The sequence below is a fragment of the Thamnophis sirtalis genome, unplaced genomic scaffold (genome assembly GCF_051295495.1).
Source record: "Thamnophis sirtalis isolate CommonGarterSnake01/CBP01778 unplaced genomic scaffold, rThaSir2_p1.2 scaffold_8, whole genome shotgun sequence".
Classification (NCBI taxonomy): domain Eukaryota; kingdom Metazoa; phylum Chordata; class Lepidosauria; order Squamata; family Natricidae; genus Thamnophis; species Thamnophis sirtalis.
This window is the reverse complement of record NW_028261388.1, coordinates 54,481,520-54,494,823: the sequence shown is the minus strand read 5'-3', so window position 1 is coordinate 54,494,823 and position 13,304 is coordinate 54,481,520. Positions and strand designations below refer to the sequence as shown.

Below are 13,304 nucleotides of genomic sequence, written 5' to 3'. Positions count from 1 at the left end.
ACCAGAGGTGGGTTCCTACCGGTTCGGTGCCATCTTGTTTTTTGCTTCTCTGCATACACAGAAGCATTGTTTTAGTATGCACATATGCACATAGCGCAGCACGCCCCTGGGCAAACTGGCAGTAGCAGCAGCCAGAACCCATCTCTGATGGTGACCAAAACTGAGAAGAAAAAGAAGGTAATTGAGGCATTCAGTAACTGAGTAGGTAATTCAGGTAACTGAGCTGAAACTAGGTGAAGTTATTCCATACTGCTGAGGCCTGGTCCTAAATAATTCCATACAACATCTTAGTATGTGAAGATAGCCAGACACCCAGTGAAAATTTCATACTTCTAGAACAATAAAATGGGAAGTGGTGCTTGTTCAAATTCGATGGATTTAGATAGTATTACTCTGTGCATATGACTTTTAAAATTGTGTTGCCTACCGTTTTCAAGGATATAAGAACTATTCACTAGGAAACATGTAATATATTTCATCTTTTCAAGCAATACTTGAGATATTTAAGTAACTAGACTCTTTGTTAGTAGGGGCTAATTTCTGCAAAGCACAAATATATTCTTTTCTTTGCTGAGAGATAGTGGGGAAAAATTATTTTATGCTTAATTCCTGCCTGCCCTAGAAAGTTAAAGGCAGGAAAAAGTAAAACCTTAATTCTCTGACAATTCACTAGTGTTTTATATTCAAATGCTAGCTGAAAGGTAGAATCTTGTCCAAGGCCATTTATTATCTCCTTCCTTTGTTCCTTATCAGTTCTTTTGAAAATAGAATCTTGAAGTAAAAAGGATTAACGAGATAAGGTGGGATCATTTTCAACACTGATCTGCTGCTCTTATTTGTACTTTAATTGTCAATTTCTACTAAAACAACACTTTGATTTGAACAATTAAGATTTGGTTATCAAATGATCAGAACTTCAAAGTGATAGTTTGTTTTTCAATAGTCTGAAATACAAACATATGGTTTTTAGATAAATTGTTACAATTTTTATGAATAAACCTGCAATAAAAAATGATAATATTCAGAAAACACTGGAAGGATAAATCAATCTCATGAAGTTGTGGGAAAAACTGAACAACAGAGTTCTATGCATGCTACCTTGAACTTCCAACAGAAAGGCAAGATACAAAATCTAACAAATCAAAAGTGGGAACGGGATATTGAAATGTCAGCTACCATAGTAAATTGAATTATTTAGTCTTCTTAGTTAAGACTTTCCACCAAGAATTGTATTAGTGTAAGCAAAGTTATATAAAAAGATTTCAGAAATATTTGCCTGCAGTCTGATATAATAGCTATGCTGATATTATTAGCTTGTCTAACGGGAGATACAATTTATTTTCCCATTTAATTTTTTTATACCTTCCTATATGAGCATATATTCAAGCATCTTACCATATCATTGTTAATAAGAATAATATATTAACAGTTTTGATAAAAACAGAATATTCTCACAGTGGGCAGATTGGTCTTTGTCAGATATTAAAGGATACAAGATAAGGTATTTTGCCACTATAGGTGGTCACAGAGGTTATTGAGGCTCCTATTACAGCAATGAATCCAGGAACAGTGAAAATACCTATACCCAGAAACCGTACTCCCAACAAAGCCTCTGCTTATCAGGATTTATCTATCCCATTGTTGTATTTAGATAGGCACAGCCTTTCCCGAGTCAGAAGTTATGCAGAAATAAAGCTGAATCTAATTTTGCATAATGCTGATGATGCTAAGCCCTCAAAACTCCTAATGACTGACTCCAGTGGCATCCCATGGATAGTGGACAGGATTGGAGATTTTAAAAAAAGGTTTTGAGGAATCCTTCAATATAGTTGCTGGAGTGCAGAGAAAAAGGAAATCGGAATAGAACAGAAACTTACAGTTTCCAATATCCAGATGGTACAGGAAAACATGCGCCTCATGACATAGCTGTAATTATTCAAGGGATCACCTCTGTCTGGTTGTTTCTCTGCATCTGGCAAGATCTGGCTGAGGGGGTTGCTTCAGGTCCCATCAATCAAGCAGAGTCATTTCATAGGACCCAAGTGTTGTGGCTACTTCGCTTCAGGACCTGCTTTCTGGAGTGATATCCAGATTTAAATATCTGAAAAATCATGTTAGTGTGGTTTATATTATCCTCCAAGTTCATCTACATGAGAAGATTGCAAAACACATTTCCTAGCTTATTTAGTTTTAGCATTTGGCTTAGTTTGCTTTGAAAAAAGGATTCCTTTTTTCTCTAATAGAAGCAAAGGCAACTTTTCTAATATATCCCAATACCTTCCATCTTTTATATGTTTTATTTTTTCATTAGAACACTTCCATAATGCTTTCTACTAGACATCTAATGATGGAGCTTCTGAATTTTCACAATACTGTGCTACAACCAATCTTGTAGCAACAATCATGAATCACAGTTATATTTTCAGTTCTTTGAATTATTTCACTAAATAATAACAGTAATCATATCTTCTACCTTTATTAAGTTTTTTAATATATATATAGGCCTTTCCCAGTAATTTTATCAACTTAAATGGGGTATAATGAATCAGATATTGATAAATGCATATCATTACTTTAAATAATTTTCCTGATATTTGCTGATAGCGATCATAATGGGAGTTCGTCCAAAGTGTATCTGAGACATCAATTCTTAAATTTGATTCCCATGTCTCAAAGAAATTGAGATAATATTGAGAGATATTGATCCCACTGTAGTGATTTGTTTATATAAACAAAATAATAATGTAGCATTATCTTCTCTCTGTATTGACCTATTTTGTAACAGAAGGCATGTGTTGCAAGTTTTTCCTAATCATAGTAAGAGATTTCATATTTAAAATGACTAATTCAGGAAACAGCTTAATGCAAGTAGTATTTGGGAAGGAAATGCTAAAATATTGTTAATGAAGATCATTTTGATAGGGTAGTAATTTCATTTTCACATTAAGTTATGATTAATTTTGTGGACAGTCAGATTCCTAGGAGCAGAAATATAGAATGTTTTCTTCTGCCACAGTTTTTCCCAATCTGCAAACTATATTATCCCTAGTCAACTGCAATATCCAAACAAGAAATGAAGGTAAATTTCCATTGGAAGTCATGACATTAAAACAATATTTTTAATAGTTTCTGTATCTAGTTATGTCTGACTCTAGGGCCTAGGCTCCTCTCCATGTCTCGGTGGAGGGAGACAGCATTGTCCAAAGACATTTTCTGCGGTCATGTAGCTAGCATGGAATACTTACCTTCTCACCAAAGTGGTACCTATTTTATCTACTCACATTTTCATGTTTTCAAACTGCTAGGTGGACAGGAGCAGGGTCTAGAAATGTGGAGCTCATCCCATTGTGTGGTGCTCAAGTCTTGAATCCAGGACATCTGCACCAGAGCCATGGTGACACAGTGGTGAGAATGCAGTACTTCAGACTATTTCTGCTAACTGCTGGCTGCCAGCAAATCAGCAGTTCAATTTTCACCAGCTCAAGATTGACTCAACCTTCCATCCTTCTGAAATCAGTAAAATGATGATCCAGATTGTTGGGGGCAATAGGTTGACACTGAAAACCTCTTTGAGTGGGCTGTAAAACACTGTGCAGCGGTATATACTGTAAGTCTAAATGCTATTGCTAGTGTAATTGATATTCACATATGAACATAACAAATGAAGATTATATATATCTATATATCTATATCTATATCTATATCTATATCTATATCTATATCTATATCTATATCTATATCTATATCTATATCTATATCTATATCTATATCTATATCTATATCTATATCTATATCTATATCTATCTATCTATAATATAATATAATATAATATAATATAATATAATATAATATAATATAATATAATATAATATAATATAATATAATATAATATAATATAATATAATATAATATAATATAATATAATATAATATAATATAATATAATATAATATAATATAATATAATATAATATAATATAATATAATATAATATAATATAATATAATAATGTATATGAATATAATATTACACTACGAATATAATCCTATGAATACTATTAGCATCGACAAAATCACCATCAGTCAATTGCAAAAGGCAGCTTTACTTGGAATAGCTTACATCCTACAATGGTACTTTTAACACCATCAAACAATATCTGCCTCCTTGGGAAGAACTTGATAGGTGAATAAAAATGCCAAATCCAATCAAAATATCTGGCTGACGGTGTGACTAACTATATGAGAGATGTCAATTTTTCAGCAGGACAGCTCAGTGGTGGGATTCAAAATGTTTTACTACTGGTTCTGTGGGCATAGCTTGGTAGGCGTGGCTTGGTAGGCATAGCAGGGTACGGCTACTGTAAAATATCCATTCCCTCCCCACTCCAGGGAAAGGTTACTGCAAAATCTCATTTTCTTCCTAATCAGCTGGGACTCAGGAGGCAGAGAATAGATGGAGATGGGGCCAATCAGAGGTAGTATTTACCGGTTCTCTGAACTACTCAAAATTTCTGCTACCGGTTCTCCAGAACTGGTCAGAACCTGCTGAATACCATCTCTGGGACAGTTACAAGGAATCAAGTACAACTTAAAGGATTCTTTATTTTTTCCCCAGAATATAGATAGATGTGAACTTTTCTCATCACCCACAACCTATCCTATAGGCAGCTCATAGATGACCTGGGCTATTCCCACCAAAACTAACCAATGCAGTTGATACTTGGACATAGAATCTATCTTCTGGGCTTTAGGCTACATTGGGAGTAAATAAATTCAGAAGAAAGTAATGGCAAACCAATTCATAGGTACAGTGTATCTTTAAAGCCATCAGTTCTGGATATTTTGTCTTTCTATCTTTACTCACAAATGTGATGAAAACTATTTCCAATCTTAGCTCTAGTTTAGAGGTTACCAACCGGAAGCCTCAGGACTACACTCAATTGCCAAAAATCTTAGACATGGCTACTAACATGATATAATTTTTAATATGTGAGAATGCAGAAATTCAATACTTAACAACAAACTAATAATATCAATTATATACTTAATTTTTAAAGATAAATGAAATAAAATCAAATTTAGATTTAATTCTGGGCTTCACTCACTGCTTTTTAGTTTGACACCTATAGAATTTTCCAAAACCAAGTGTTGCTCTTCACTTAGAAGAAGTTATTGGATTCTTGCTCTATTTGGTGCTTTTCTATGGGGGCAGTGTTCCTTTTTTAAAAATAAGGAAAGTTGAGCATTAAATCTGAGTTGAGCATTAAATCTAGTTGGTCTTCAGATAACAAGCAAATTTTGACCTGATTTTATGGGTATTATATTTTTTCATCTATGTACCTGATCCCAAATAATCCTTTCCTACAGCTTGTATTCTGAAAGCTAGCATTCAGCACTGTAGCTGCCTTGGAAGAGCCCCCTCCTCCTTAATTTTCTACCTCCATATTCTTAGCATCTTGTAATTATCAAAGCCCCATAAGAACTAGTAGCCTTCAGGGAACAGCTGGTCTTATTTTGCTTTTGTTTTAAGTACAAAAGTCATTTGTCTTCTCTTTCCTGTTCTGCAGTTTTAAGAGGGCTTGTAATCATCATAAACATGTTGAAACACATAGCAGTTCACCTTAAGACAGTTGTGAGATAGAGAACTCTGCTTTCTTACTTCCTGGATCAGGCATACCTGTAGGTAAAACAAAAGAACACACAGCTTGGCATTAATAACACAGTGAATTTAGCTTTGGCAGATTATAAATGTACCGTATACATGTTTCTACAGACAATAATATACTGTACATGAGCCCAACCAAAGCAAATATTCTGAAATTTCTCTCTGTATTTTCTTATACTGTTGTTCGATATCATTTGCACATACCCCTCGTTTATTGTAAAATTTTGTTTCTTACAAAACGGTCATATCAGTTAATTAAAAAACAAAATTAAGAATGAAATGTTTGCTGATATTGCAAGGCTCATTCAAAATATATCTTTGGTCTCTTTAAAAGTAGAAGTAAAGAAATGACCTGTGGACAATTTAGCAGTTTAATATTTTGATAAAGTAAGGGCCATAGAATTACTCATTATCAATCACTCTGCATTATCCCACACCTCATAGACTAACTCCAAGTTACAGGCATAGAGCAGGGATATGCGATAAAGCAGCCAGAAACATTCTCAATACTCCTCACATCCCATCTTCTGATCCTCTGACCTTTCATCAGGATATTTTTGAGTGACAGTTTTGTAGTCAAACATCAGGCAGGCTCCACATTGCTCAGCCATCATATTCATGATAGTTCCTTTTTTGTATAATTTTTTGCACTGATGTCCTGTGTCTTGTGTTTTGCACGTTCCTGTTATGGTAATACCATGTTTCCTTAAAAATAAGACTGGGCCTTATTTTCTTTTGGGCCCCAATGGCTTATTTTTGTGGGTGTCTTGTTTTGTGGCCACCTGCCTGGTCCTTCCCACCATCTGCTTGCCCACGACCTCAATGGCCTATAGGGCTTCCCAAGGCAGACACACTTTTTGCCCAAATGGAGAAATGACAGAGACTCAAGGCTTTGTCTGCTTGCAAATGGGGCACTTTGGAACGGAGCTAAGCATGTTGGGATCGCCTCCCCCCCCCCATGGTGCCTCTGTCTGCCTCTACCACGCACTTTTCACCCAGAGGGAGACGAAGCTTCGCCTTCTTGCAAATGGAATGCTTTGAAATTGAGCTAATTGCTGTATTTCAAAGTGCCCCATTTGTAAACAGGCAAAGCTTTGAGTCTCTCACTGTCTGGGTGAAAAATGCATTTACCCTGGGAAGCCCTGGAAGCCATTGCTACTGCGGACAAGCAGATGGTGAGAGGGAGCGGGCATGCAGCTGCCTCCCCCTCCCCACATGCAGCTGCCTCCACCTGCTGCCAGTGTCACTGTGCAAGCCTCCCACAAGCCTCCTGTGAGTCAGGCAGCCATGTAGCACATCCGGATCGCCTGCCCCTCCCCCCCCACCTCTGCTTCTGCACTTGGACTTACTGCTGGATACTGTTGGCCCCCTTGCACTTGCCGCCTCTTGTGCTGACCATGCCCATCCCCTGGGCTTATTTTTTGGGGTAGGGCTTATATTAGGCCTACCCCAAAAATTAGGCTAGGGTTTATTTTCAGTGAGTCTTATTTTCAGGGAAACACTGTGGGAATAACATCTTTATCATTAAATTTTTTTTCCTTCTTTCTGATGTAAAAGGATGAGAAGTGCCATCTTTGGGGTTGATTAAAATTGCAGGAACAGAGATGTATATAAATAAGGATGGTATTCCACTGTATTGATCTCATTTTAACCAAGTACCCATCTGCTTTTCACTATTACCTTGGCAAATGCTGATATAGCAGCTACAACAGTGGATAACTACCCACTGGAGTAGTATCTTTGTGGTTCTGTAATGAACAAAGATGCATTCTGAAAGATTTGAATTTTATTCAAATTATCAGAATCTTAGATTTCTCACTATCAAACTCCATATACAGAGGTAATTATAGTTATATGATATAAACATGAATGAATATCATCTTCAACTTGATGAAGTGGAAATAACATGGATAAAAGTAAAGATGTAATTCACTTTTACTGCTTTCTCAATTCTAATAGTGCCAAATAGTGCTAAATAATTTTTCATCTCCGCTTATAACTTCTTTCTTGTTTTTCAAAATGTCCACTTTATCATTAGCCAATTGTCCTACAGATTCTTAATTTTTTTCATTTCCTCTTTCCTCTTTACACTTCTTTATTCCATTTTCTCTTCAAAAACTGCTGAATTAGCATTAAATGATTCAGATAACTTCTTGTCCAATTCTTCAAACAATTTTGGGGATAATTTCCATTTCTGTAGGTTGCTCTAATGATCATCTCCTCCTGTTTTTGCCACTTTCCTGATTGTGCCATTCTAATATTATTGTCCAAAAGTAAACATGCTTCAATTGCAAGGGAAAAAATAAATGACAGACTCCTCCTGCTGTTTCCCCCCCCCCATTTCTACAGTATGTCAATTTTTTAGTCTCATTTCACACTCCATAGTTAAACTCATATGGTCTATTTCATACTTCCTTTATCTACTTGTTTTATAAAATTCCTCAATTGTCTGCATTCTTTTGATATCTTTAAACAACACTCACACAAAAGTTTTTAGTGATAATATTTTCAAAAGCACTTTCACCCAAAAATAATTTTTGAAAATTATACTTCATCAAATCCTTGATAGTACAGTAGTTTAAATTTCTTTAAAACATTTTCCTTTCACGTTTTTTTCATCAAGAAGGAAGATTGACTCACCAAGTGATTTTTTTTTAGCCTGCTGATTGGAAGAGCTCTTAAACTTTAAATTGATATGTCATGTAGTGATTAATAAAGTGAGAGTTTTGCAAATTTCATGTTCATTACAGACTGGTTTGCAGTTATCAGCATGACTGAAATCTTTGACTCCCAGCTCACAAGTTGAATACAAAAAACACAATTCCTACAATCTCCTTAAGAGCAGCAGCTGGCTAGAATACAGGTGGGCAATCCCTCAGTCTCTTCTTGTCCAGAGACATTCCTCCAAACAGAATTCACTGTCTGACTACCAATCTCCACTGCAGTGTTGACTCTGCTCTTTTAGGGATATCTAGTTAGATCTCAAATACTTTGACCACCTAATGAGAAGGAAGGAGACACTAGTGAAGAGTCTAATGCTGGGGTTGGTTGAGGGCAAAAAAAGAAGAAGACGACAGAGAATGATGTGGCTGGATGGAGTCACTGAGGCAGTTGGTGTGAGCTTAAATGGACTCCGGGGGATGGTAGAGGACAGGAAGGCCTGGAAGAACATTGTCCATGGGGTTGTGATGGGTTGGACATGACTTTGCAACTAACAACAACAACAACATCCAGAAGACTGAAAAGTTAAAGAAGAAAAGCAAAATACGAATCAGTGCATAATATAGATGCAGTAAGAATTGCTTCCAAAGATAAATTGGTATAGAGGTAAAACAAATGTTATTTGTATAAATGATTTAATTATATTTTTCTCCATTTATCTTCACTGAATACTTTTGAAATATTTTAAATAGTGCAATTTTAAAAAAATATCTAGAAAGTTAATTTTTCCTCAGTGAACATTCTATCAGTTAAATTTCTTATGTTATGTGAACTGAGTCATTATGGTTTTGTAAATCATGGTTTAAAGATTAATGTGATGTATGAATTCAGCCAATTCATTCTGCCATAAATCCTTGTTAAATACAACAGAAAATGGAAATATATTTCAGGATGATCTTGATGGAGAAATGGAGTAAAACAGGATAAAATTTAATAGAAATAAATGCAAATTCTTCATTGGCAAAGGATAAATCCAATGCACGAATGTAAGATAAACATAAGGGTATGCACAATGTTCTGGGCATTAAACCTTCCACGTCTACATGAGTCTGAATAGTCTGTTCTCAATCTGCATGTTTCCAATCTTTTATTTTGGAAATGAAACAAAATGGGCTTTTTATTCTGATTCAGATCAAAATATATTGATCATGGTATCATTGGGTAAAAAACTAAGTTTTCTTTGTGACAGCATGTGTGGAGGGGGAGGAAAGAAGACCACGGAAGAGGATGAAAAGGGAGGGTTGGGATTTGTCACTCTGGGACATCTGCAGTGGCAGATGCTGAGTGGAAGCAGGGAACACCCAATGGGCTTCTTTTCATGTCCCTGGTATTTTCCAACTGAAGTGGTACCTATTTATCTTCTTGCATTTGCATGCTTTCGACCTGCTAGTGGGCAGGAGCTAGGGCAAATTGACTGGGCTCGCTCTCAGGTTTTGAACTGCTAAGCTCTCAATCGCTCAATGGCCTTTTGACTCAGTGTCCTAACTACACGATCCACCGTGGCCCCATTAATAACATAATATCTCTCAGAATCAGAATAGAGCTGGAAGGAACCTTGAAGGACCTCTAGTCCAGCCTCCTGCTCAAACAGGAGATCCTATACCAGTGATGGCAAACTTATGGCACACGTGCTGGAAGTGACACACAGAGTCATCTCTCTGGGCATGCCAGCCATTGCCTGCTGCTCTTCTGGGTTCTGGCGTGCATATGTGCACCGGCCAGCTGGTCTTCACATGCGCAGGACACCGGAGACCAGAAGAGCAACTCTCTGGTGCACATGCACATGCTGGGAAGCTGAGCTTTGGTTTTCGGCATGCACATGCACTCCAGTCAGCTGGTCTTTGTGCACATATGCACACCAGAAACCAGAAGACCAGCTTACTGGCGTGCATGCACATGCCAGAAACCAGAAGTTTAGCATGCATGCCAGGGAACTGGTCTCCTGGTTTCTGGTGCTCCCCCCCCCCACGCATGTGTGCTCCCATTTCAGCACTTGGTGCAGAAAAGGTTCGCCAACATGTCCTATACCATTTCTGATAAGTGACTGTCCAGTCTCTTCTTAAACCCTCCAATGATGAAGCATCCACAACATCTGAAGGCAAGCTGTTTCACTGGTTAATTGTCCTCACTGTTAGGAAGTTTCTCCTTAATTCCAGGTTGCCTCTCTCCTTGATTAGTTTCCAACCATTGTTTCTTGTCTTGCTTTCTTGTACTTTGGAAAATAAATTTGACCCCCTTCTCTTTGTGACAGCCTCTGAAATACTGGAATACTGCTATCATGTCCTCCCTAGTCCTTCTTTATTCTAGACTAGCCAAAACAAAATCCTGAAACTGTTCTTCATATGTTTTAGTCTCCAGGCCTTTAATCATTTTAGTTGCTCTTTGCACTTTTTCCAAAGTCTCAATATCTTTTTTGTAACGTGGTGACTAAAACCAGATGCAGTATTCCAGGTGCTGTCTTTCTAAGGCTTTATAAAGTGGTATTAATACTTCACATGATTTTGATTCTATGCCTCGGTTTATAGAACCAAGGATTATATTAGCTTTTTTGGCTGCTGCTGCACACTGCTGACTCATGTTTAAGTGATCGTCCACTAGGACTCCAAGGTCCCTCTCACAGTTACTGTTTTTGAGCCAGGTTTCACCTAATCTGTACTTGTACCTTTGGTTTTTCCTGCCTAAGTGTAAAACCTTACTTTCCTCCACATTAAATTTTATTTTGTTGGATAGGGCCCATTGTTCAAGTCTGTCAAGATCTTTTTGGATCCTGAGCTTGTCTTCTGGGGTGTTGGTTTTCCTGCCAGCTTAGTGTCATCTGCAAATCTGATGGGTTTCCCTTCTATTCCCTCATCTAAGTCATTTATGAAGATATTGAAGAGTACTGGACCTAAGACCTTGTGGTACTGATGAAAGAAATGTCCTTCTGGGTTCGGCTCCAAGTGGGGGAAAAGTCACTGGAGACATGGAGGCTGCTTGGAAAGATGGTTTATTGGTGGACAGGACCACATGGCTTGAGTCCTGAACAGAAAAGGTGATCATATGCTTCAATGTTGGTGGAGAAAAAGAGAATGGAAGCTCGGAGATGCTGAGTCCCTGGTTTTATGCCCCCTCTGGCCTTTGATCTTGAGCTTGTTTTCTGATTGGTTGTCAGACTCCCATGGGGCCATGCAGGGGCAACTCTCTAGGCTGCATTTTGAATTCAAGTTTGGTTGAATTCTCAGATGCCATGTGGCGAGTTGGGTAAAGGGCCAATATTATAATGCTTTAATCCCATCCCCCTGGAGCTGAAGTGGAGAAGTCTTTATTATGTAAAGTGGACTAGCTTGGCCTTCTTAATGGCCCATTGACAACGTGGGGATGGGCAGGAAGCTACAAGCAGCTAGTCTGTCTTTTAAAACATGTTTCTTTCTTTTTAAATCCAGAGAAATATTCTGCCCTTTCAATATTTCTTAGGATATTTCATTTTTCTGGGAGAGGGCTGGGTGATAACTTCCTACAGTACCCCAGTGGTTACTTCCCTCCATGTAGATATAGTACCATTAAGGACCATTTGCTGAGTAAGGTTTATCAGCTAGTTATTGTTATTGGTGTAATTAATAACATTCAAAACACACAGGCAACAGAATAACTGTTGTGGGGGGTGTCTTCTCTTCCAATCTTTTATTCAAGTTGGGGATCTTCCAATCCAACCCCCTATTCAAGCAGGAGACACAATATCATTCAGATCTCTTTGAATAACAATAGAATAAGGAGACATTTTGTGACAATGAGAACAATCAAACCAATGGAACAGCTTACCTTCAGAAGTTGGGGGAACTTGACCACTGGCAGCTTTCAAGAAGAAACTGGCCTGCCATTTGTTAGAAATGATGTAGGATCTTCTGCTTGGGCAGCCTAGTGGTGGTGGTAGCTTTGGACTAGAAGACCTACAAGGTCCCTTCAAACTCAGTTAATCTGTTAAATGAGAATTTGAAAAAATGGTCGTTTTTACACTGGAAAGGAATATTCAATTGAAAATTTTTTTCTGTTCACTCAGTTCATGCCGCTTTCTTTCTTTTCTTTTGATAAAAAAAGAAGATAAAAGGCCATTTTCTCTAAACGTTGCCAAAAGTAACCCTACCCCGGCGCCCCCGCGTTTCAGTGGAAAAACTGTCTTTTCCTCCAGCAGGCGATTGTGCAACAGCTGTCTTATTACAACAGCCACTTCAGCTCCGGGGACTCCTCAGATTACGCTGCCGACGAAGCGGCGAGCAGCGAACCCCGGAAGTGATGTCATACTGGGTGCGTGAGTACACCTTGAGTCACCTGGAGAAAGAGACAGTGGCGAGAAGCAAGGCGGGCAGTGAGTTCGGTGCCTAAGGAGAGAGTGCCGCTGCCACGCTGGGGAGTGCTCCAAGGGCCCCATGGAAACGGAGGGTCGCTCCTCGTGGGCCATGGGGCTGCTGAAAACCTTCGACTCCAGCGAGTTCGTGAGCTGGGAGAAGATCGGCTCCGGGGGCTTCGGGCAGGTTTACAAAGCCCGCCACGTCCAGTGGAAAACATGCCTGGCCATCAAGTGTTCGCCCAGCCTGCATGTGGATGAGAAGTAAGTGCCCGCTTTGCGTCCGAAGGAGAAGAGCCGAGTTGGTCGGCGCGCCCCTGGCAAGCCAACGTGCCCAAGCCTGCGCTGCAGGAAGCATAAACCGAGTCCCCCAGAGGACAAACTTGCCGATAACAATGGACTGAGGACACTGCAAGCGGGCTGAAACCGTAGGCGGCTAGGACACGCTTGATATGATTTGGTGACAGTTCAGTTCGGGGGCAGGAGGGCTTAGAAATTTACCCCGCGCAATGTTTAAAGAGGACAGCGACACAATCCCAGAGAAAAACGGGTCGCTTAGCTCTGGGGAAATTCCATAGGTGTCAAGCGGCTAGCTAGCCG

The 13,304-nt window shown here is 38.6% G+C and overlaps 1 protein-coding gene and 1 long non-coding RNA gene across 2 annotated transcripts in view; one reads left to right on the top strand and one right to left on the bottom strand.

The window, feature by feature from the left end:
* Positions 1-1,619: 1,619 nt before the first annotated feature.
* On the bottom strand, positions 1,620-12,550 carry LOC148044409 (uncharacterized). The gene is made up of 4 exons (XR_015697509.1): positions 12,182-12,550; positions 5,618-5,674; positions 3,282-3,588; positions 1,620-2,101 (listed from the first exon to the last, which is right to left on the bottom strand). It is a non-coding gene; the product is annotated as an uncharacterized LOC148044409 (long non-coding RNA).
* Positions 12,551-12,666: 116 nt separating this feature from the next.
* RIPK4 (receptor interacting serine/threonine kinase 4) overlaps positions 12,667-13,304 on the top strand; it is a 31,297-nt gene continuing 30,659 nt past the window's right edge. The window contains exon 1 of the mRNA XM_014056470.2: positions 12,667-12,968. Coding sequence (XP_013911945.1) covers positions 12,787-12,968 — 182 coding nt within the window. The 5' untranslated portion in view covers positions 12,667-12,786. The remainder of the gene's footprint in view (positions 12,969-13,304) is intronic.